The sequence below is a fragment of the Armigeres subalbatus genome, chromosome 3, assembly GCF_024139115.2.
Source record: "Armigeres subalbatus isolate Guangzhou_Male chromosome 3, GZ_Asu_2, whole genome shotgun sequence".
In the NCBI taxonomy this organism is placed as follows: domain Eukaryota; kingdom Metazoa; phylum Arthropoda; class Insecta; order Diptera; family Culicidae; genus Armigeres; species Armigeres subalbatus.
Genome location: NC_085141.1, coordinates 317,464,475 through 317,491,193, shown reverse-complemented (window position 1 = coordinate 317,491,193; position 26,719 = coordinate 317,464,475). Strand labels below are relative to the sequence as shown.

Below are 26,719 nucleotides of genomic sequence, written 5' to 3'. Positions count from 1 at the left end.
AATAGATTATGCCGATTCAGCTGCGTGCAATCAGCGGGTTCGTGGCCTTCCACTAAGTCGACGTCCTCTATCTCGTTTTCTGCTGAATATTGTTTTCGCTATTATTTGACATTCGCACTAAGTGATCAGCTTACACAAATCTTCCCTCTTTAATACGATTCACAATATTTTCTTCTTTGTACACTTGATACAGCTCGCGATTCATGCGTCCAAACACAATTTTCAAGTTTCCCTCCGAGTATTATACGCAGCTTTTTTCGCTCGAAAATCCGATTTGCAGTCTAAATTCATATACATATAGAAACAATAATTTCAGAATGTTATTTTACATTTGGAATGAAGACATTACATTATGATTGCCATCGAGTTATTCGAAATGTAAATTGTCGTAAATAATGGAGCCGGAATCTTCAAACTTCATCAAAATTCAAATTTGATCTTCCGTTTGAAGCTCAAATCTGTGAATCGTATTGATCCATGGCACCGATTAAAAAAACGACTAACACGTCAACCTTCGAATTCCAAGTTCGGATATAAAGTTGTGCTTATCACTCTGGTGACATTATTCCAGCTCGGATCAACTTGTCAGTTTCAACTTCCAGCAAGTGGCTCTCTATTTAGTACCAGTTTTGTCAACCTTCGCAGAAAAAAGAAACCAAGAAACCAGTCTTCACCCCGCACCTTCGTAATGATAAATTGACTACTTTAGCCATCAACGACGAAATTTGTCACCCCAGAGGGCTTCCATTGATGCGTGAGTTGAATTCATAAACTAGTAGCTCCAACGACCAACGAGACCCCTCAGGCGACACCTGAGCTATTCAGAGCCACCGTTGTACGTATGTACGTGCATACGCTTGGATTGAATGTGCCGATATGGTAGCTTTAATTAATTGAGACTGCTTCGAATGCTTTTGATTTGGAAAACCTGATCGTACTATCCGCACCACTTGCACCCCATAGCCTAGTTCGGTTTCTCGTCATTTTGGAAACTTTATCGAAACAAACTGTCATAAACTAAAGTGGCACTTGTTACCACGAGGAGCATAAAATTGGATTTTGGAGAAGCCAAACTTTTGGCATTCCGCCACGTTATCTGATATCCGAAATTGCGCAAAACGACACCCGATGGCACATTCCGTCGTCACACGGAAGGATATTTCAACGAACTGGTTGGTAAAAAAGTTCATCGGTTGTTTTACCCAAAATTCAATAAAAACATTTTTGTGGTAGACTGTTCGTGTTCATTTATCTTTCAACGAAAAAATAAACTTATGGAAATCCAATTTTGTCCAACTAGATTAAACGAATACCGTTCTGCGCCAGTGCACCAGATGCCGAAATCCACCGAACCGTACGAACAGGATCCTACACCACAACATTTAATTAATACTTCTCCTTTTCTGGAGCTGGTTTTCTCACTCGCATATGTCTGCATAATATTTAAATTTTGACTTTTATTTTCATGTTCTCATTAGAGCTCGTTTTCTTTCTTTCTTTCATTTTGTAGGTCACCAAAGACTGCGGCGCGCCGTGCAACTCGATGTTCTTCTCCGAGAGCGAACGAACCGTGCTCAAGTACTGGGTCGGCTCGTGGGCTGCCGTCTGCGTGGCAAGCTGCCTGTTTACGGTGAGTTGATTTTCGGTGCATGATGTTGTCTCCCTGAATGGGGATGCGGAATAACGAGCTGTCTGTGTGTTTAGCGGCCCTCAATCAAGTCGCTCGTTCGAATGGAACCAACCTTTCGGACTCGTGTCGCTTACGAAGAACATATGGTTCTCGGTTCCGGTCAGTGAATATCTAAATATCGATGAAAACATGAAACAAAGAAAGAGGAAGGATGTTGGAAGCGATTGTATTTCTTTCTATAATGAAACAATATTAGAAACAGGAAAAATATTTGTTCAGTAAGATTGAGGTAAAATTAGTCTCATAAAAAACAATCCAAAATAATGTTAGAAGCGTATTACATTTAAAAAGTCTGGTTACTCTTCAATAATTTGTTTTATTTTTTTGAGGGGGTCAAACGCAAAGGGGTGTAAGTGACAAAAAGTTAGTTTTGAGAAAAATGAGTGCAAAGTTTTTCAATATTTTTTTGCTCCATACAAATTGTATGAAAGTTCAAAAAATTACTAATTTTCTGTGAATTTTCACATTTTTTATAAACACCGTACAAACTATATCAACATATTGCCGCAAAGCACAAGTACCAAAGCATTTTTTGATGTAGTCAACTCATTTTTGACCATAATGTCACTTACACCCCTCTGCGGAGTAGCAACCATTGATATGTACAGTCAGTCTAAGCTAAGCTAAGCTAATAATGTCACTTACACCCCTCTGCTTCTAACCCCCTCATTTATCAGCGACAGACTCCTTCTATACGTCAATGTTTATGCGCGATTATGTTATGAATTACAGGCAATTGAGTCAAACTCTGATGAATTGATCAGCTACATGCTTGCTTGGGTTCGCCGTGGAGTCAGGTGAGCTCGTAGATCGCACACAGTTAACTTGCGCCATAAATCGTTTTGAACACACATAGTTCGAAGACTACAACCTACAAGTGCTTGTACGTCCTCTCTAAGCATTGGTCAGGACTCATATCCAAAGAAAACCACCGGTCTAAGAAGCGTTTTATGCATGGTATTACTACTACTCGTTTTTGGTTACAAATCCTATTGGAACCCAAAGTAGGGGGTATACCTCCTTAGGCATAAACACGTACTTTAGCGTGAGAACAGGCTGAATGTATGAGAAAATGCGCCACATTTAAATTCCGCTGTGGTTGTTCTTTTTTTTAATGTTTGCATTCATATTATGAAACCTACGGAAATTGTGAGTGATTTCGTCAAAAAGATGGTAAAAGTTACGAATTCAGATCCCGAAGTAAAAAAAATAGATTACTTCCCGGAGAATAAGCTTTATTGAGCTATATATATTGAGCTAGCCACAAACAAATAATACTGGAAATATTAACAAACACATGCCTATATAAAAAGTTCCCAATCAAAAAATTCTCCTGTGCTATTTTGCGAAAACCCTTTCCCCAGGAATTTTGAAAAACTCCTTCTCCTGGAATTCTGCAAAAAAAACAGAATTTCTTGAAGAATTATCAAGAAATTTGGTTTATTTCTTCAATAGGAATTAAAACATACTCGACCATCAGTAATTACTTCTGCAATAATTATGGGATATAATTGTGCCAAGGATTCCGTAGAATTTCGCCATCAATATATTCAGGTACTTTTTTCTTCTTCAATTCTGAGGAAATTTTCCAGAAATTCTGAGGTATTCCTCTTCCAGAGTTCCGAAGACTTACCTTCCAGGAACTATGAAGAATTATTCCTTCTTCGCTCCCCAGGTATTTGTTTTGTCGAATATTCTTACTCTCATAAAATCAAAAATTGGCTAAATCTGCAGAGTCACAATCAAGTTCCTGCAATTGTTTTTATTCGATTTGTGCTGCAAGCAGAGCCGTATCGTGGCCTCCCGGCGCCCTTGGCGAAACTTTATTAGGCGCTCCCTATTTTTCTTCTAAATTTGTTCATTTGAAAGGCTCAGGCGTGTATAACACTTAACGGAGCCGATACTCTTTATGATATTTACAAACTATATCATTTTCATCAACAGTTAGTGAGGGGAATGGGAAATAGACCAAGAAACTCGTGGCGACTCAAGGTTAGATTACGTAATTTTGGGATGGACGTGGTTAGGATTTAGGTTTGGGTTATTTCAGCTGCTAATCCAGGTATTTGACTTCCATAACCGGTGTAGCGTAGCGTCGTGCTCGAGCTGTGAAACGAATTCAGTGCAGTCGCAGTGCGAACTGTGTATTCGTAAAAGTTATCGACCTAGAATTAGCACAAAAAGTGTACAAAGAACACGATGAGAAACACGAAGGTGACGTCGACGGTGAGAAATATTTGGTTTGAATAAAGATGGAAGATGGGACAGTGGAGGTGAAACTTTTCGACCTCCACGAGGACATCTCCAAACAATGCATCACTGACTTTCTGAGCGACTATGGAGAGGTTCTCGAAGTACAAGAACACACGTGGTCCGACCAATACTTCTTCGGAGGCACTTCGACCGGTGTATGTGTCACACGAATGATTGTGAAGCGAAACAACTTCAGTCTTGCAAGCATTGCGGAGAAAGTTCATAATAGAGCATCATGCGTTCAGAATACGACGCTTCTAATCCAAAAGATGACTGCTGATTCCACAGCGAAACAATCATATGCCAACGTCGCCAAGATGTCGGCGAAACCGAGAGAAACCATTTCAACCAGATCAATGAACCAGCAAAAACTCTCAAGCCTCCAGCGCCGAATTCTGTGACAACAGACACTACTACAATCAAACCGGTGGTAATATCACTTACACCAAATTCTGCTTTATTCAAAAAGCCGAGCACTGCTATGCCCCACCATCAACAGCAACAGAAAGAAAAACAATAACAGAAGTCATCTCGAAACAACGATGGTGGCGATACTGATGATTCTTTAGGCGTTCCAGCAGACGTTCCAGATGTGTTGAAAAAAGCCACGATACGACGATGGAGAGATCTCACAGGACGATGTTTTACAGAAGTATTGGATTTTTCAAGCTGCAACGAAACGCTCTTCGGACTTTCATTCGCACCATGGACTCGGACATATGGTTTATACATATGGTTACAGCAGTTTTAGTTTTCTGAAGGCCCTTTAAAACAGACCTCAGGGACGGAAAAGATAATAACATAAAAAAGTAAAACATAATGAATACTAACTTACTTCATGGGCTACAGCTCTTCGATGAACCTACGCCGAATGGAATATCCTTCTCCACTGGACTCGATCCTAAGCCAATCGCTTCCAAACGCCCAAAGCGTTGAGCGCCCTCAGGTCCTCTTCAACTGCTAAAAGCCATCGTGTACGAGGCTTTCCACGAAGCCTACGGCCTCTTCCGGGTTCTCTACTGAATATTATCTTCGCTTGACGTTCTTCCGGTATACGAACAACATGTCCAGCCCACCCTAGTCTGCCGTGTTGTATAAGCTTAACCATATCCAGCCCTTTATACACCTGGTACAACTCGTGATTCATGCGACGCTGCCAGATACCGTTCTCCTGTATACCGCCGAGTATTGTATGCAGCACCTTATGCTCAAACACTCCGAAAGCTCTCCGATCAACTTCCTTTAAAGTCCATGTTTCATGGCCGTATAAAGCCTCCGGAAGAATCAGAGTAGTATACAGCGCAAATTTTGTGTTCGTTTGCAGACTACCGGACTTAAGCTGGTTACGAAGTCCGTGATAAGCCCTATTTGCAGCTGAAAAACACCTGTTCACCTCGCGGGTAACACTATTATCGCACGTCACTAATTTTCCAAGATACACAAATTCTTCAAACAAACAATTTCACTACCACCACCACTAATGAACCCACGTTGATTACCACCGACCATTCATTCATTCATTTATTTAGTTAACATCTAAACAGATAACACTGAATCAATAATTTGACGCCACAATACACGGTTCGAGGCCGCATCTCTCCATCCTCGGATACGCCCCACGCTCGCCAAGTCGTTCTGCATCTGGTCTGCCCATCTCGCTCGCTGCGCTCCACGCCGTCTCGTACCTGCCGGATCGGAAGCGAACACCATCTTTGCAGGGTTGCTGTCCGGCATTCTTGCAACATGTCCTGCCCATCGTACCCTTCCGGCTTTAGCTACCTTCTGGATACTGGGTTCACCGTAGAGTTGGGCGAGCTCATGGTTCATTCTTCGCCGCCACACACCGTCTTCTTGCACACCGCCAAAGATGGTCCTAAGCACCCGTCTCTCGAATACTCCGAGTGCTTGCAAGTCCTCCTCGAGCATTGTCCATGTTTCATGTCCGTAGAGGACAACCGGTCTTATAAGCGTCTTGTACATGACACATTTGGTGCGGTGGCGAATCTTTTCGACCGCAGTTTCTTCTGGAGCCCGTAGTAGGCCCGACTTCCACTGATGATGCGCCTTCGTATTTCACGGCTAACGTTGTTGTCAGCCGTTAGCAAGGATCCGAGGTAGACGAATTCCTCGACCACCTCGAAGGTATCCCCGTCTATCGTAACACTGCTTCCCAGGCGGGCCCTGTCGCGCTCGGTTCCGCCCACAAGCATGTACTTTGTCTTTGACGCATTCACCACCAGTCCAACTTTTGTTGCTTCACGTTTCAGGCGGGTGTACAGTTCTGCCACCTTTGCAAATGTTCGGCCGACAATGTCCATGTCATCCGCGAAGCAAATAAATTGACTTGATCTATTGAAAATCGTACCCCGGCTGTTACACCCGGCTCTCCGCATGACACCTTCTAGCGCAATGTTGAACAACAGGCACGAAAGTCCATCACCTTGTCTTAGTCCCCGGCGTGATTCGAACGAACTGGAGTGTTCGCCCGAAATCTTCACACAGTTTTGCACACCATCCACCGTTGCTTTGATCAGTCTGGTAAGCTTCGCAGGAAGCTGTTCTCGTTCATAATTTTCCATAGCTCTACGCGGTCTATACTGTCGTATGCCGCCTTGAAATCAACGAACAGATGGTGCGTTGGGACCTGGTATTCACGGCATTTTTGAAGGATTTGCCGTACAGTAAAGATCTGGTCCGTTGTCGAGCGGCCGTCAACGAAGCCGGCTTGATAACTTCCCACGAACTCGTTCACTAATGGTGACAGACGACGGAAGATGATCTGGGATATCACTTTGTAGGCGGCATTAAGGATGGTGATCGCTCGAAAGTTCTCACACTCCAGTTTGTCGCCTTTCTTGTAGATGGGGCATATAACCCCTTCCTTCCACTCCTCCGGTAGCTGTTCGGTTTCCCAGATTCTGACTATCAGTTTGTGCAGGCAAGTGGCCAGCTTTTCCGGGCCCATCTTGATGAGCTCAGCTCCGATACCATCCTTACCAGCTGCTTTATTGGTCTTTAGCTGTTGAATGGCATCCTTAACTTCCCTCAAGGTGGGGGCTGGTTGGCTTCCATCGTCCGCTGAACTGACGTTGTCATCTCCTCCGCTGCCTTGACTTTCACTGCCTGTACTCTCAGCGCCATTCAGATGTTCCTCGTAGTGCTGCTTCCACCTTTCGATCACCACACGTTCGTCCGTCAAGATGCTCCCATCCTTATCCCGGCACATTTCGGCTCGCGGCACGAAGCCTTTGCGGGATGCGTTGAGCTTCTGATAGAACTTGCGACCATGTACTTCGTTTTGCTGGTATTGATCGTGGGCGCAATCCTGACTGTCTCCCTCTCAAAAGGCATAAAAGCCTCTTCTGCATCGAACCCCATTTGCTTGCAGATCAAAACATTTAAAAACCTACTATTATCAGAATCCGGCAATGTCGACAACAATCCACCATCCACCAACTCGAGGCAGAAATGCTTACACTACAGCGAAACTTCTCACAAGCCTTCGTGAGAATAAACGAGCATCTGTTAGCGGGCGAACTTTTCTCTGTGCACCAGCTCGGCGATCGTAATAGGGAGAGGACGATCATAACACGAATCGAAGGCGAGCAGGGTGAAGCTCTTGATGACCCACAAACTATCCAACGACACATACATCGATACTTCTCCGAGCTGTATTCAGAACCAAATTGCAACCTGGAACATCATAACGACTTTCAGTGCGACTTTAATAAAGATTTAAAAAATCAGTGCGACCAGATCATCCCAAATATTGATGCATGTATGCACGAGATTACCACGGCAGACATATGGACAGTAATCAAAAGCAGTGCGTCAAAGATGTCGCCAGGATCAGACGACCTTCCAAAGGAATTTTATCACCGCACATTTGATGTAATCCATCGCGAGCTAAATCTTATACTCAATGAGGCCTATTCGTCAAATTTCCCTGCAAGATTTGTTGACGGCGCGGCGTAATAATTCTAGTGAAGAAGAATTCCTTGCTAAAATCCATTTCCTTGCTCAACTTTGACTATATAAGCTTCTTCCCCGTATACTGAAACAACGACTGGATAACGTGATAAGTGCACACAATATACTCAGTAACGCTAAAAAATGCTCGAACTCTCACAACAATGTATCCAGGCAACACTAGCACTGCACGCTTAAAGTAAATTACATCGCATGAATAATTTTCACACATGACGACGATGACACGAGAGAATAGCAATCTGTGTGAAAATTATGTGTAAGACATGCACAGTCGCTGTGTAATGTCTTTTATTATTTTAATATGTGTAAGAAACTTTGCTTCGAACTGTCAAGTCCATTTTGACTGCCGTGATGGCGGTTGCGTCCGGCATGCACCGCAACGAAAATGACTTTTTCTGTGGATTTTCGTTTTGTTTCGATACGATACAACTAAAATGTGCGACTATAAACATCGCACTTTAGTTTGGTCATATCGAAACAAATGGGGACTCCTCTGAAATAGTATAAAAATGTTGCGATAATTTTCAATTTACATGAAAAATATAATTGAGGTTAGGTCCGTTTTCCGACCGCTCTCTCACTGTGTGAAATGAACTCATCGGAAATTGTTCACCGTCCGTTACACTAAAATGAGTAACATGACAGTAACTCATAATATGTGTTGTTTCAGAAGAGTCCCGTTTTGTGTGAACGAAACACAAAATTGTGTGAATGACTTTAAGCGTGTGGGGCCTGGAGTAGCCTTGCGAGCAAAGGCGTAGGATTGCCAATCCAGAGATGGCGATTTTGATTCTCGGATGTTTTCGAGTTGGAACCATTCTCGACTCCCTGAGAATAGTATATCCATTGTACTTGCCACGCAAGATACACACTCATGCAATGGCGGGTTTATAAAAGCTTTCATTTAATAACTGAGGAACACTAAATTGAAAAGCTCGCCAAGTTCCGGTTGGAATGTTGAGCCATTGAAGAAGAGCACTTAAAGACAGAATCGCACAGCTAACTGCCAGAAAACAGGTAGCGAAACTGGTGAGCTACGATTTGGACCATGCTTTCGATCGGGTAAGACACATCTTTCTCTACAACAGCATGCGAGTCGTAGGTATTAATCCGCAACTCGTCGATCTACTCTCACGAAACTCATCGCTTTCCTTTTCTCGGCTGTTGATAAAAGGGCATCTGACGCCGACGTTCCCAATCGAACGCTCGGTACGATAAGGAGACCCGATATCGATGCATTTGTTTGTCTTATCCCTAGTAACATTTTTTGTTTTATGCTGGTTTTATAATGCTCTTGTATCGTAAATTGTGATCTTCAATAACGGCGTTATAAAACCTAAAATGTTATTTGAGCCCTTCACCCATCGAACGTGCCTGTGGTACGGATTTGGTTTTATCTCTAGCGTACGCAGACGATATTAGCGTAATAACCACAGCGACATTCATAATTCATGCAAAGCGTGACATTTTTGTAAGCTTTGAACGTGTTTCGAGAGCCGTTCTGAATCTAAAAAAGACAACTGCCATGGATGTAGAATTCCTTAACGGCAATCTAATATGTATCGATAGGCTTAGAACCGAAAGCAACATCCAAATTTTGGGTGTTGTGTTCAAGTACTCAATTCGGTGGATGATTACTGACAACCGTGGAGAGGACAACCAGCACGTGTGCCAATAACATAGCTGGCAAGACCTCCTGAACATGGAGGGTTAAAGCTACAAATCGTAGCATTGGAGGCAAAAAGAACAAAAAGTTTATTGGTCATATCCTGGAGACGGAGGCTCCAAGCCATATTACAATTCCTACTTTAACCAAACAAATCTTCGCCTTCAACAACATGTCTTCCCTGTTTGAAATTAGTTCTGCAAACATATTAAGGCCTGCCTTCGGCCATTCGTCAAATCGTCCAAATCGACCAAATCGTCTGTCGTGTGACCAACGCAGCAAATCATATTTGCGGATACGTGAGAAGCTAGATCATCGAAAACTATGGTACACTATTTGACAAGACGACACCGAAAAAATATGATACTCTGAGCAACAAGCAGTTGTCGTGAACCATTTTGTTGGACTTTGATGGCCACCGTTGGTCCCTTAGTAGATCTGGAACATCTGTAAAAATGGTCAATTCATGGAATTCATCATATAAAATGGCGTTTATTTCAAAGTTAGGCCACAACCACAGGTTTTCCAGACACCCGTAAAACAGGATAATTTACGAAAGCCAACGTGACAAATTATCATCGACCTGAGGGGCTTGACTGAGCTGATTAAGCGAAAAAGAACTTTTAATAAACTTTTGGTTACTTTGGCGAAGGTCCTTCAAATCGAATAAATTTAAACGATGCTTGCTTGTAAAATTCAATCAAATGTAAATAAATATCGAATGTTAATTCGTTTGATGGGATAAATGCAATTTGACACTTGGTTGAATTTTCAAAATTGTTTGCTGTATACTATGAGCAAGAAATAATTCTTGTGACATGTTCTCATGAACCTTAGTGACCAGCGGAGGTCCTCCGGAAGATCCGGTTAATCTGTAAAAGTGATCCATTCTTGAAACGCATTTTAGAAGCACGCCGACATATATTATTATTTATTCAGACTAAGGCCGAAGTGGCCTGTGCGGTATATAAGAGTATTCTCCATTCAGTCGCAGCTAGGGTGGTCGGTATTGGTCATTTTTGACAAATACCGGTATTCTGTATTTGGTGCAGTCAATACTGGTAATACCGGTAGAATACCGGTTTTTGTGAAAATTTCGGGTATTAAATTAAAAACTTGTGATTTGGGCTTTTGGATGAAAAAGCAATGTTGTCAACTACTGAGAATGCCCTCTCTGGTTCAACCGAACTTGGACGAATGGTTCCAAGACGGTCAAAAATCAGTGTCAAACACTTACCCTCAATACCTTCCAATTAATAGTAGGAGAATTCCTTACGGATTGCATGCAAGGTTCCTGGCGTCAACGTATTTGCCACCAGCAACGCAAGTGTTTTCTTAGCTACAGTATCTTCACAAGTTGTTCTTTAACCGATAAAAACCAGAAAAATTATCCATAGAGGAATCCTCTTCGTACCGATCGTCAGGTATGGTCGTTGTCTCAGTTTCAACGATCGCATCAGGAATGATTAGATGCTTCAAGATCCTGTCCGCTTGCTTAATCAAAGTAGTGGAAGTGGGGTAACACGCCCATAGGGTTAAAACGCGCCACCCCTGAATAAGGTTAAATATCCCCATTGTGATTATTTTTAAATAGTCTATACGATGAATCAATGAAAAATATTGCCATTGGATACATATATTTCATGATTTTTCTCTAGTTACACATGAAAAACTCGAAAAATGATTTTTTGCGTGTTTTGATGCAATTCTAGCTCGGTGAAATTTAGTCTTTCTATCGCTGTTATTCATTGGTAAATTGAAAATTGAGCCATGAGCCATACTGCTTACTCGTGTTCTTTATGTTCCACACGAAATCGTCGTCAAAATTGGTCTTAAAACGATTTGATGGGCCTTCAAACTTGAGGTCGGTGTGGGGCAGTACGCCCATGCTCATTTCGTATGACCGAAACAGCTGAAACATTCGGTTAATTGCCTTAATGTAGGCAATTAAAATGAAAATCAGTACGATAAACACATGCGCGTTTTAACCCATCCACTGGCGCATCTCACCCCGCATGGTTTCAAAATCAATATTTTGCAGGTGCTTTTTAAAAATCAAATTTCTGTGCAATAAAATGTACAATTAGATATCTGTCATCGGTAGTCAGTCGCAGATATGCTGTTCTTTAGTATGCGCTGATGAAAACTGACTGAAATGGTGGTTCTCATTGATAAAAATGGCATTTTCCTTAACGTGGGCGTCCTACCCCCAGTTCCCCTAGTTCTGGATGCCTCGCAGAAAGTGCCAACATTGTTTCTGATTAATTGCTTCGAGGAAGAATAATTCAAAAAAGCAAAAAAGATCAGCGTATATGGATAGTATCTCTTGGATTCATTCCTTAAAAGCATCGAATAAGTGGCGGAAATTGCAGTGGCTTGATTTGATATTGTACTGCGCATAAAATAAATCTACTCCGCCTATTTTGGTCGTAACAAAAGTCGTCGCGTAAGAAAAATATACCTGCAGAAAAGCTTCTTTGATATTTTTGAAAATTTGGCCGCGATGGATTGTGGCTTTTTGTACTGCGTAAAAATGTTTCACATCTATGAGAGCCTTGGAAAATTATTACAAAAGTTGTCATTTTGTTGCAAAGCATTATTATTGTTCCAAAATAAATGGGAGTGCCACGTCGGCTTCATATAGAGTGCAGAACTCATAGAGCAGTAGTTCCACAGCAGCTTGTTTCGGTTCGAGGGCTTGAATTATTTCACCAATCGCCAAACAATCACCACTGAAGTTGAATTTGGATTAAAGCTTCAACTCATGGATCCGTTTAAGCATAGATAACATGTTATTCAAGCGTGCCTTGGCATCAGCCACTAATTCAAATTCTTTTCTGAATTCAGAACAGAAAATCGTTTTTCACAGTTTATCTCCGGAAAAGAACTAATACGGCTCGTATCTTTATCACAATTTCATGCATTGCGGGAATTGATGTTGAATTGATTGATCGGGAATTGCTCGTTGATGTCAACAATGTTCATTGAAGAAAAAGTCATACGCAGTTTGACAGATGGCTAAGAGAATGAAGCAACAGGAATGATTAATGACGATGTTGATCGATTTTTGTTGTAGCGTGAACGTCGTCAATGATGCTTACTTGGGCAAAGTTACCAATGCATAGAGATATGTAGGTGAAAAAAAAAAGCAAAATTTGAAATTCCGAAAATACTGATATTTTCCACCTCTAATACCGGTATATTCGGTAGTCAAAATTGGTCGGTAATACCGGTATTACCGGTTTCGGTACTACCGGTTAGACCACCCTAGTCGCAGTGTACGGAGGGTCCGCAAGTCATCTTCCACCTGATCGATCCACCTTTGCCTCTGCGCACCTCGCCTTCTTGTGCCCGTCGGATCATTGTCGACACTTTCCGACATTCTGACTACGTGCCCGGCCCACCACAGTCGTCCGATTTTCGCGGTGTGAACGATGGATGGTTCTCCCAGCAGCTCATGCAACTCGTGGTCCATTCGCCTCCTCCACGTACCGTCCGCCATCTGCACCCCACCATAGATGGTACGCAGCACTTTCCTTTCGAACACTCCAAGTGCGCGTTGGTCCTCCACGAGCATCGTCCAGGTCTCGTGTCCGTAGAGGACTACCGGTCTAATGAGCGTTTTGTAGATTGTCAGTTTGGTACGGCGGCGAACTCTATTCGATCGGATCATATTGCGGAGTCCAAAGTATGTACGATTTCCAGCCACGATGCGTCTCCGAATTTCTCTGCTGGTATCATTTTTGGCAGTCACCAGTGAGCCCAAGTACACAAATTCTTCTACCACCTCGATTTCGTCACCACCGATGCCAACTCGCGGTGGGTGGCTCACATTGTCTTCTATTGAACCTCTTCCTACCATGTACTTTGACGTGTTGATGAGTAGTCCGATCCGCTTGGCTTCCCTCTTCAGTCTGATGTAGGCTTCCTCCATCTTCTCAAAGTTACGTGCCATAATATCTATGTCGTCGGCGAAGCCAAATAGCTGGACGGACTTATTGAAAATTGTACCTCTCGTGTTAATCCCTACTCTTCGTATTACCCCTTCCAAAGCGATGTTGAATAGCAGACACGAAAGACCATCACCTTGCCGTAACCCTATGCTGGTTTCGAAGGGACTCGAGAATGCCTCTGAAACTCGAACTACGCACATCACCCGATCCATCGTCGCTTTGATCAACCGTGTCAGTTTATCCGGAAATTCGTGTTCGTGCATTAGCTGCTGGTCTCGATCGATTGTATCATATTTGCAGCTTCAAAGTCGATGAATAGATGATGTGTGGGCACGTTGTATTCACGGCATCTCTGCAGTACTTGGCGAATGGCGAACACCTAGTCCGTGGTGGAGCGTTCGCCCATAAAACCCGCCTGGTACTGCCCCACGAACTTCCTTGCAATTGGTGCTAGTCGGCGGTATACAATTTGGGAGAGTACCTTGTAGGCGGCGTTCAGCAATGTGATTGCGCGGTAGTTGCTACAATCCAGCTTATCGCCCTTTTTGTAGATAGGACACACGACACCTTCCATCCACTCCTGCGGCAAAACTTCCTCCTCCCAAATCTTGGTAATGAACCAGTGCAGCGCTCTAGCCAGTGCCTCACCACCGTGTTTAAATAGCTCTCCTGGTAGTTGGTCAACCCCAGGGACTTTGTTGTTCTTGAGCCGGCCAATCTTCTCCTGGATTTCCTGGAGATCCGGAGCCGGTAGAATTATGTCCTGCGCGCGTTCCCCCAGGTCCATCACCATACCGCCATCTTCGTCTGCCACATCGCCATTCAGGTGTTATTCATAGTGGAGCAGCCACCTTTGGATTACCTCACGCTCGTTCGTAAGAAGGTTCCCGTTTATGTCCTTACACATATCAGGCTGTGGCACGTGGCCCTTACGTGAACGGTTCAACTTCTCATAGAGCTTTCGTGCGTTATTAGCGCGGTACAGTTGCTCCGTCTCTTCACGATCTCGATCTTCCTGCTGACGCTTTTTCCTCCGGAAAATCGAGTTTTGTCTGTTCCCCGTCTGTTTATATCGTGCCTCGTTCGCCCTCGTGCGGTGTTGCAGCAATCTCGCCCATGCTGCATTCTTCTCCTCAACTAACTGCTCACATTCGCCGTCATACCAGTCGTTTCTCTGATCCGGGGGCACCGTGCCTAGTGCAGCAGTTGCGGTGCTTCCAATGGCGGATCGAATATCTCTCCAGCCATCTTCAAGAGACGCTGTGCCTAGCTGCTCTTCCGTTGGGAGTGCCACTTCCAGCTGCTGCGCGTAGTCTTGGGCTAGTCTACCGTCTTGTAGCCGCCCAATGTTTAGCCGCGGCGGACGACTCCGACGCGTGTTGATCACCGTCGAGAGTTTTGAGCGCAGAAATATTGCAACTAGGTAGTGGTCGGATTCAATATTCGCACTGCAATAAGTGCGTACGTTCGTGATGTCGGAGATGAATTTACCGTCGATTAGAACGTGGTCAATTTGGTTTTCCGTTACTTGATTAGGTGATTTCCATATGGCGGATAGTCTTGCGGGGGGAGAAAGTGCTTCGGACTACCATTCCGCGGAAGGCTGCAAATTTTATGCTGCGTTGGCCGTTGTCGTTTGAGAGACTATCCGATCCGCTGACCGGTCTATATATTTTTATCCTTCCTACCTGAGCGTTCATGTCACCGATGACGATTTTGACGTCCCGCAGTGGGCATCCATCGTATGTCTGCTCTAGCTGTGCATAGAACGCTTCTTTCTCGTCGTCGGGGCTGTGCACGTTGATGATGCTATAGTTGAAGAATCGGCCTTTTATCCTCAGCTTGCACATCCTTGCGTTGATTGGCTGCCACCCAATCACGCGTTGGCGCATCTTTCCCAGCACTATGAAGCCGGTTCCCAGCTCGTTGGTGGTGCCACAGCTTTGGTAGAAGGTAGCCGCTCGATGCCCGCTTTTCCAAACTTTCTGTCAAGCTTTCTGTCCTGTCCAGCAGATTTCCTGCAGCGCTACGGCTACGACGTCGAAGTTGCGGGGATGTAATTCATCGTAGATTATCCTGTCGCAACCTGCAAAGCCTAGCGACTTGCAGTTCCATGTTCCAAGCTTCTAATCGTGATCCTTTATTCGTCGCCTAGGTCGTTGCAGATTGTATCGAGTCGTTCGTAATGATTGTTTTTAAAATCGGCTTATTGGGCCTGCGCAATTCTCCTGTCTCGTCGGTGGGCCGTCGTGTCAGGGCTGTTTACCGTTCCACCTAACACCAGGACTTGGGCTTGTGCGCTTTGAGCGGCACACGGTAGCTTTGGCGGAGCCTACTCGCGGATACATGCAGCTTTTTATAAAGGTTTAACAGGGCCCACTGTCAAACCCCAACACATCCTAGACAGGCACCACAACTCGCAGAGGGCCTGGGGAGGGAGCCCTTGGACATAGTCCCTGCTGCCTCCTTAGATGCGATGCCGATGCTATATAAGTGGATACTGAAGGCGTTGCTTCTAGAATTCGATTGATTCGAGTAGATTGTGCAACAGATGGCGCTAGGGTTCCAATATTTTCCGATGACGAGAATTTTTTAATTGATTTTCTCTAAGATTTAAGTCTGTTTGTCTGTGATTCAATTTTCGAGATCTACAATTTTCATATATTTTCTTGCTTTTTCAAAACTACTAGGGTTAAGCTAACGCCGAATACAGTATCCTTCTCCAATTGAATTGATCCTGAACCGATCGTTTCCAGTCCCTCTAAAGTTTAACGCCTTCAACCCCTTTTCAACTGCAAAAAGCCATTATGTACGCGACCTTTCCTACAGACGCTTGAACAGATTTAATACCTTGACAGATTATGATAAACTGTCCACAGGCCTGGTAGCAGGTCAGTTTTTAGTGACTTGGTCACTTTTTTAGGGCAAGTCACTAAAAAGTCTCTTTTTTCGACCTCAAGTCACTAAAGTCACTTTTTCACGCAAAAAGTCACTATTTTCAACTATTTTGAAACTATTGACTAAGATTTATGAATGAAGCTTTATGTATCCGTCGGATGATGCTTTGTTCATGGCGGAAATGAAATTACGGATCTTGGGAAAACTCTGATTGCTCTGAAACTTCGCCAGCCATTTTACTCGCTGCTCTTATTGGCATTTCACCAGTAGCTAATTGAAGCTGTTTTACGTCAGAATTCATGAATTGGTATATGGTCAAGTAAGCAGGAGACCTGACTATTTGGATGTTTTTAACTATAAGACTTTCTACAGAAAGGGAAGGTGGGGAGACTTGATTCCTTGAGAGACTTGACCCCTTTGGGAGACTAGCGTATTTTTCTAATAAATCCTCTAGACAAATGATCGTTATGTGGCGAGTTATTTTTTGGATTGACAATCTTATTATTTTTATTTATTCAGACTAAGGCCGAAGTGGCCTGTGCGGTATATAAGAGTCTTCTCCATTCGGCTCGGTCCATAGCTACACGTCGCCAACCACGCAGTCTACGGAGGGTCCGCAAGTCATCTTCCACCTGATCGATCCACCTTGCCCGCTGCACACATCGCCTTCCTGTGCCTGTCGGATCGTTGTCGAGAACCATTTTCAACAGGTTACTGTCCGACATTCTGGTTACGTGCCCGGCCCACCGCAGTCGTCCGATTTTCGCGGTGTGAACGGTGGAACGGTGTGATGGTTCTCCCAACAGCTGTTGCAATTCGTGGTTCATTCGCCTCCTCCACGTACCGTTCGCCATCTGCACCCCACCATAGATGGTACGCAGCACTTTCCTTTCGAAAACTCCAAGTGCGCGTTGGTCCTCCACGAGCATCGTCCAGGTCTCGTGTCCGTAGAGGACTACCGGTCTAATTAGCGTTTTGTAGATTGTCAGTTTGGTACGGCGGCGAACTCTATTCGATCGGAGCATCTTGCGGAGTCCAAAGTACGTACGATTTCCAGCCACTATGCGTCTCCGAATTTCTCTGCTGGTGTCATTTTCGGCAGTCACCAGTGAGCCCAAGTACACAAATTCTTCTACCACCTCGATTTCGTCACCACCGATGCAAACTCGCGGTGGGTGGCTCACATTGTCTTCTCTTGAACCTCTTCCTATCATGTACTTCGTCTTCGACGTGTTGATGACTAGTCCGATCCGCTTAGCTTCCCTCTTCAGTCTGATGTAGGCTTCCTCCATCTTCTCAAAGTTACGTGCCATAATATCTATGTCGTCGGCGAAACCAAATAGTTGGACGGACTTATTGAAAATTGTACCACTCGTGTTAATCCCTGCTCTTCGTATTACACCTTCCAAAGCGATGTTGAATAGCAAACACGAAAGACCATCACCTTGCCGTAACCCTCTGCGGGTTTCGAAGGGACTCGAGAATACCCCTGAAACTCGAACTACGCACATCACCCGATCCATCGTTGCTTTGATCAACCGTGTCAGTTTATCCGGAAAGCCGTGTTCGTGCATTAGCTGCCATAGCTGGTCTCGATCGATTGTATCATATGCGGCTTTGAAGTCGATGAATAGATGATGTGTGGGCACGTTGTATTCGCGGCATTTCTGCAGTACTTGGCGAATGGCAAACACCTGGTCCGTGGTGGAGCGTTCGCCCATAAAACCCGCCTGGTACTGCCCCACGAACTCCCTTGCAGTTGGTGCTAGTCGACGGCATAAAATTTGGGATAGTACCTTGTAGGCGGCGTTCAGCAATGTGATTGCGCGGTAGTTGCTACAATCCAGCTTATCGCCCTTTTGTAGATGGGACACGACACCTTCCATCCACTCCTGCGGCAAAACTTCCTCCTCCCAAATCTTGGTAATGACCCAGTGCAGCGCTCTAGCCAGTGCCTCACCACCGTGTTTAAATAGCTCTCCTGGTAGTTGGTCAACCCCAGGGGCTTTGTTGCTCTTGAGCCGGCCAATCTCCTCCTGGATTTCCTGGAGATCCGGGCCGGTAGAATTATGTCCTGCGCGCGTTCTCCCCAGGTCCATCACCATACCGCCATCTTCGTCTGCCACATCGCCATTCAGGTGTTCTTCGTAGTGCTGCCGCCACCTTTGGATCACCTCACGCTCGTTCGTAAGAAGGTTCCGTTTATGTCCCACATATCAAGCTGTGGCACGTGGCCCTTACGTGAACGGTTCAACTTCTCATAGAACTTTTCGTGTGTTATTAGCGCGGTACAGTTGCTCCGTCTCTTCACGGTCTCGATCTTCCTGCTGGCGCTTTTTCCTCCGGAAAATCGAGTTTTGTCTGTTCCGCGCCTGTTTTATATCGTGCCTCGTTCGCCCTCGTGCGGTGTTGCAGCAGTCTCGCCCATGCTGCATTCTTCTCTTCCACTAACTGCTCACATTCGCCGTCATACCAGTCATTTCTCTGATCCGGGGCACCGTGCCTAGCCAGTGGCTTCGGTACTACGAGTATTTCTCCTGCCATCTTCAAGAAATGCTGCACCTGGCTGCTCGTCCGTTGGAAGTGCCACTTCCAGCTGCTGCGCGCGTATTCTTGGGCTGAGTCTACCGTCTTGTAGCCGCCCAATGTTAAGCCGCGGCGTCCGACTTCGACGCGTGTTGTACACCGTCGAGAGTTTTGTAGTGCAGGCATACTGCAACGAGGTAGTGGTCGGATTCAATATTCGCACTGCAGTAAGTGCGGACGTTCGTGATGTCGGAGAAGAATTTACCGTCGATTAGAACGTGGTCGATTTGGTTTTCCGTTTCTTGGTTAGGTGATCTCCATGTGGCCTTGTGGATATTTTTGCGGGGAAAGAAGGTGCTTCGGACTACCATTCCGCGGGAGGCTGCGAAGTTTATGCATCGTTGGCCGTTGTCATTCGATACGGTGTGCAGACTATCCGGTCCGATGACCGGTTTATACATTTCCTCCCTTCCTACCCGAGCAGGAGAAATTGGCTAAATAATACTTAATTCTGTTATTGATACCATACTCTGTTATGAACTAGCCCTGCATAAGAGGTAAAATACCAAAGGAATAATACCAAAAACTAATATGCACAATACTTAAGCCATAACAAACTCAGTTATTAAATTGAATTTCAATACCAAATGCATAACCAATTATTATTTGTTTGGTATTGAAATACCTAAGCATGGTATGCATCAAGTATTCTGCATATAAGTTTTTGGTATTATTTCTTGGTATTTTACCTCTTATGCAAGGCTAAATCATACCAATTTCTGTTATCGAGGTCGTCGCTCCTGCTCGGGTACCTGTGCGTTCATGTCACCGATGACGATTTTAACGTCCCGCAGTGGGCATCCATCGTATGTCTGCTCCAGCTGTGCGTAGAACGCTTATTTCTCGTCGTCGGGTCTCCCTTCGTGTGGGCAGTGCACGTTGATGATGCTATAGTTGAAGAAACGGCCTTTAATCCTCAGCTTGCACATCCTTGCGTTGATTGGCTGCCACCCAATCACGCGTTGGCGCATCTTACCCAGCACTATGAAGCCGGTTCCCAGCTCGTTGGTGGTGCCACAGCTTTGGTAGAAGGTAGCCGCTCGATGCCCGCTTTTCCACACTTTCTGTCCTGTCCAGCAAATCTCCTGCAGCGCCACGATGTCGAAATTGCGGGGATGTAATTCATCGTAGATCATCCTGTCGCAACCTGCGAAACCTAGCGACTTGCAATTCCATGTTCCAAGCTTCCAATCGTGATCCTGTATTCGTCGCCTGGGTCTTTGCCGATTATATCGAGTCGCATTATCTCTTATATTGTTCGTAATGATTGGTTTTCTAGGCGGCTTATTGGGCCTGCGCAAACCTCCTGTCTCGTCGGAGGGCCGTCGTGTCAGGGCTGTTTAGCGTCCCACCTAACACCAGGACTTGGGCTTGTGCGCTTTGAGCGGCACACGGTCGCTTTGGTGGAGCCTACTTGCGGATACATGCAGCTTTTTATAGAGGTTTAACAGGGCCCACTGTCAAACCCCACCACATCCTAGGCAAGCCCCACAACTCGCAGATGGCCTGGGGAGGGATCGTCAAGCCCTTGGACATAGTCCCTGCTGCCCTCAAATCTTATTTACTCTATTATTTACTGTGTTTTGTCCCTCCTGAAGATTTTTTTAGGGGCTGCAAAAAATTTGAACAACTCCTCCCAACAATGACCAAATGCTATCATTTTTTCACAGCACAAAGCCATCAGTATGCTAAATTGTTTTTACTGATAAAAAATCCTACATTCCATTACAATTTCAGGATATTTGGATTTGTAATTGTTGCCCGAATATTAGGAGACTTGATCTCTCATTAGTGACACATAAAATTGGCGAGAAAATTCAAGAAAATATAAATTGTGCTAAAGCGGATGATTTTTTTTGTAGATATAGATGTAATAAAGGGTTCGTTCGTAAAAACATTTATTGAGTAGATATCATTTAAAGGGGATTAACTTGTCTCTGTCTTATTGTTTCGTGTACCATGAAGCTCTGGCCATCCGGAAGATGCTCCCTGAAAAACCAAAACTCGAGCACGACGCAACGCCAAACCAGACATGACGTCAAATACCCGGATGAGCAGCTGAAATACCTCAAACCTAAATCCCAACCCCGTCCATCACCAAATTACGCAATCTAACCTTGAGTCGCCACGAGTATCTTGGTCTTTGTCCCTTTCCCTTACTAACTGTTGATAATAAGATGATATCGATTGTAAATATCATTAATAGTCTCGGCTCCGTTAAGTGTTATACACGCCTGAGCCTGTCAAATAAATACAATAGATAAAAAAAGGGGATTAAGACTCCCCAATTTCGAAGATTGCATGCGCTGTCGAATTCCATAGCAAAAATCATTCATGAATATGCACAACAAGTCGAAAAATTTGCGTTTTTTGGAGGAAAAATATTTAAAAGTTCAGGGAGCACTTTTCTACTTTCATGAAAGCAAGTTCTTGGAGAAGGAACAATACCCTCCGAATATTTTCAAATTCGACTTTTGACAGCAGCGCGTGATATTTTGGTAGAATAAAAATAATTATTTTTAAATCTTAATAATGATTGTTAAATATCTTAGCTGTGCATATGCACAGCATATGTTTCGAAATGGACAAATTGATATGAAATTTGCGAAAAAGAATCCACGTGTCTTGGAGGGACTCGAACCCTCAACCTCCTACTCTCTAGATAGGCGTGATAACCCCTACACAACAAGACCACTTAAAGGTCACGTTTGCGGAAAAGCCATCAGAATCCAGAAGGCAACCTCCACCGCAGTTTAGCTCTCTTTTTACCAAATTGAATATCTTTCGGATGCTTGATTTGCCCAATCTCCACATTTGCTTTACTGTTGTATATCCACAGCCAAGCGAGTGCACATTGTTTATTAAACGAGAGGATCGCACTCCATGCCCCCAGCAACGGACTGGGCGGGACGGTATAGAATGCGAATTCAATCGCACTCTGCTGTGCCAAAACTTGCTTGGCTAAAGCATTTGATGAGTTTGATTGCCTTCACGTAAACGGTCGCGTGTACTCAGACGACTAATGACGGTGAAAGACCGACACTTGATTACAATTAATTGCATATTATTCGGCAACTCGGCCGTACAGAAAACCATTTTTGTTAAATATCTTAGCTGTGCATATGCACAGCATATGTTCGAAATGGACAAATTGATATGAAATTTGCGAAAAAGAATCACGAATATCCGAAGATATTCAATTTGCAAAAAGAGAGCTAACCGCGGTGGAGGTTGGTACTCGGATTCTGATGGCTTTTCCGCAAACGTGACCTTTAAGTGGTCTTGTTGTGTAGGGTTATCACGCCTATCTAGAGAGTAGGAGGTTGAGGGTTCTGAGTCCCTCCAAGACACGTGGATTCTTTTTCGCAAATTTCATATCAATTTGTCCATTTCGAAACATATGCTGTGCATATGCACAGCTAAGATATTTAACAAAAAAATGGTTTTCGTACGGCCGAGTTGCCGAATAATATGCAATTAATTGTAATCAAGTGTCGGTCTTTCACCGTCATTAGTCGTCTGAGTACACGCGACCGTTTACGTGAAGGCAATCAAACTCATCAAATGCTTTAGCCAAGCAAGCCTTTGGCACAGCAGAGTGCGATTGAATTCGCATTCTATACCGTCCCGCCCAGTCCGTTGCTGGGGGGCATGGAGTGCGATCCTCTCGTTTAATAAACAATGTGCACTCGCTTGGCTGTGGATATACAACAGTAAAGCAAATGTGGAGATTGGGCAAATCAAGCATCCGAAAGATATTCAATTTGCAAAAGAGAGCTAACCGCGGTGGAGGTTGGTACTCAGATTCTGATGGCTTTTTCCGCAAACGTGACCTTTAAGTGGTCTTGTTGTGTAGGGGTTATCACGCCTATCTAGAGAGTAGGAGGTTGAGGTCTGAGTCCTCCAAGACACGTGGATTCTTTTTCGCAAATTTCATATCAATTTGTCCATTTCGAAACATATGCTGTGCATATGCACAGCTAAGATATTTAACAAAAAAAATGGTTTTCGTACGGCCGAGTTGCCGAATAATATGCAATTAATTGCTTAATAATGATATTTGTATCTATGATTATACTGCAATCGAATTGAGGGGAGGTACATTAAATATGTAAGGACATGAGAAAAAGCCGTTTTTTTCTTCCAACATCCACTTCGATCAATATTTTAGAATTTTTCAAAATATATTATGATGATATTTTATACATTTTAAATGGCATTAAATGGCATAAATGTAAAAGATTCAAATATGAAAAACTGTGATTTTTTTTTAGATTTTGTTAGAGTTGTTAGCTTTTGATAACTTTTGAATAAGTCGAGCCCGATGGTCCTGCATTATAAGCAGGAGGTCGAGCGTTTAATCCCAGGCTCGTTGTTTCGTTTTCTACCAAAACGATCCGTACTGTTGTTTCTTTTGCATAATTCCATGGCACATGTGACAAATCTGCAGCTTTCTTAAGTAGGTGTTTAGCTAATCCAATGATCGTAATTATCACTCATTCTCACAAGAAGAGAATATTCCTTCACGCATTTTTGCCGAGAAACCATTTTTCGGAAAAGAAACACAGGTCTTATAAGTGATAACCTTGTTTCGTTCACTTCCAGTGGCACAAACATTTGATTTGCTAGCAGGACTACTAATAATTTTGAGTAATCCTGCTTTTGACTGACTGACTGATATTTAGTTTCCGTGTGATAAAAAAAAGAGCGGCCAATACAATTTTACTTAGTAACTGAGTAGATAAAAGTTAGCTTGCACGATTTACGTTTCTCTTCTGAGTTCGTTATGAGATTGTGGTGAGTGAAAATTGTTCTCCGCCACAAATTACGAAAAAAGATTCTCCTTCGACCCAAAAACGCTTGAATTCGTCTCATCAAACTTGCAACTGAAACTAAAAGTCACTATTTGGTCACTTTTTCTGCAACTGAAAGTCACTATTTGGTCCCTTTTTTCGTCAGCTTTGGTCACTAAAGTCACTATTTTGAGCGGCATTGGTCGCTTCCAGCCCTGTGTCCATGATAAACATTCCAAATTTCACCGAATTAGACTTCCCACGTGGTAACTACGGTAATTAAACTACTGTAATATCGATACGTGGCATGTTTCAAGCCTCATTCAAGTGTCCACAGGTTAGAATGTTTAAGATTTTCGATATTTGTCTCTGAATCATCCCAAATACATGCGAAAGTGCGATGGTTGATACGTCAACTATGAAATCATGGGCAGTAAATTTTTGTCATTGTACATGTACACATTACACTTCTAGCCAGCTCTGTCAACATTTCATCACACGTTGAAAAGTTATAAGCTACTTAATATGTCACATTTTCATCGAATACAGTCTATTATATGGAAACTGAGATCCTAGTAAGCATCGCGAACGGACGCATTTAAAAAATCTGCTTGTCATTTTTTTGTGTTTGATAAACACCGCCAAAATCCACCCGATTCTTTTTTTTTTTACACGGGAGATGCGTTCCGTGTATTCAGTTCAAAATTTGATAATCCGTGTAAAAAAGTTTTTTGATTTCTCGACGAATCATGCAAAATGGAGCAACTTTGCAAAAAAATTGCATAGGAATTTTTTTACACGGCCATGTAACAAAAATCCGTGTAAAAACAGAATCGGGTGTATTACAATTCGACTGATGTTCTTGTTATAGCGAACTATGAAGATATTGTGACTGTTACGGTGTCAAGTTTTGAAGATCTATTGTATTCATGAAACCGAACGAGTTGCGCTCGACGGATCGGTGCCCATCAGAAAAAGAAGACAGCCGGAAACGATTGAACAGTTAACGTTCGGGTGTCCAATAAGTCGGATTTTCTATCACTGCAGCTTACCAGTGCGAAGCTCTTTGCTATTTATTCTGACGTATGCAGGAGAGCCGGTGCCGTCATAAAACTTAATTCGATCCATGGCTTTATGTCGCAAGCAAGGAAGCCAACAGTAGTGGAGGAACTAAATCAGTGAGCACGTTCCCATTCTTTACTTTCTGATCATGTATTCTGATAGCGCAGCTAGCTAGAAACTAAAAAATGCCACCAAATACGTATAGGGCATTGTTTGTCGCTATTGCTGCGGATATTGTAAGAGTCCCAGGTATTTCGTTCACGCTTTAGTTAGTAACGGGGGCAATTCTCGACCTTCTAATCCTAGAGTAGTTGGTACGAATAACGAGGTCTTTGTGAAGTTTTGCTGTATCTGTTATGAACAACTAGTTCATCCCATTCCATACACTTCCTGGAGAATCCTTTTTGCTTCAGAGGTGAATCGGAGCATGAGATATGATCAAATTATTCGTAGTACTACCTAACCAACGCCCTCAGCTGGGTCACACAAACACAAACACACACAATACTGTATGTGATCATATATGAAAACTACAAAAAATGTTCCATGAAACCTCGGAGGAAATTTTGGTTGAAGCTATTTTTGAATCTTTTTGAGAAAATACAGGAAATTTATTGTGAGAATTTTCTGTCGAAAATTCTAGTAGATTTGTGTAAGATTTCCTGATATGAAGCCCTTCTGGCAATGCGAGAAAATGTAATAAAAAAATGTAATGACCAATATGCCACTAACTTTCCTTTAATGCTAACCTTTTCAATTAATAACTACTGTCTTGAAAAATAAAACCAAATGGTACTATGTGAAAGAAATTGCAATTTGAAAAACCGCTAGGTTAAAGGCAGTTGAAATTTGTGAACATCTAAAGTAAACTTATCTTCATTTTTTTTTATGTTGGATCCCATTTCCACGTTTCCCATTTCATCATTCATATCCATTATCATTCCTCAGTTCCATAGTACACACATCAAAGAAACAAATCTATCTTAATTCCACTAATGACCGCGGTGATCAATTTCACCCGAAACCCGGAATAATGCTTCCTGTTAGATCCCCATCTCGAGCGCGATCAATAACGATCGCTCGCGAAATCACGCGCTACCACAAACCTACTCCCTGCGCAAACGAATTATTCCAGCAACACACAGCACGCCAATGCGGTGTTGATGATCCGAGATCCGACTCGCCAGAGGAAGTCCAAATTGCCTTCCCCTGACCGCCGATTGCTCCCCTTCAGTGTCTCACATCACTGTGCGGTAGCCAGCCGCTAGCCGTCGAAAGTGGCACCCCTCCGGTTGATGATTGAGAGTCGCGATTTCGCTCATATGCTTCCAGCTAGGCAAACCGGAGCGAAGCGACCGTCGACGACGACGACGATGGTTGTCGGCAAGGTAAACTGGGCCCGGAATGGTAGTCGCCCCAACCGCGCAGGATGGATGTTCGCTAGAACTCGATAAACATGGCCAGTTGCGCGCCGGTCGTTGTTGTCGTCAGAGAACCCATGCTGATGAATGGTGATGGTGGTGGATCCAATGCGCGCTGCCAACCTCAGGAATAAGCAATGAAAGTCCGACGCCCACCGTGTGTCGTGAAGGGGGAAAACAGTTGGTGGCAAAACCGGAGCACATGTTGTGCGCGAGTTGGTCTTCGGTGTTATTAAGAAACTTCTTTCGCTTTGTTGTTTGGTTTCTTCGGATTGGGTTCCTTGTTCTGGTCGCGCCTGGAATATCCGCTCATGAATAAAGAAGTTCATTAAAACCCTCCACTTCGGACTGGATGACGATGATGACGACGACGGCGACGAGTGGCGAATTTATCGTTGGGCTTTCGA

At 43.7% G+C, this 26,719-nt stretch overlaps 1 protein-coding gene across 1 annotated transcript in view; it reads left to right on the top strand.

The window, feature by feature from the left end:
- Window positions 1-26,719, top strand: part of LOC134225414 (frizzled-like) — a 134,941-nt gene that overhangs the window by 76,831 nt on the left and 31,391 nt on the right. Inside the window, exon 2 of the mRNA XM_062705474.1 lies at window positions 1,511-1,630. Coding sequence (XP_062561458.1) covers window positions 1,511-1,630 — 120 coding nt within the window. The remainder of the gene's footprint in view (window positions 1-1,510; window positions 1,631-26,719) is intronic.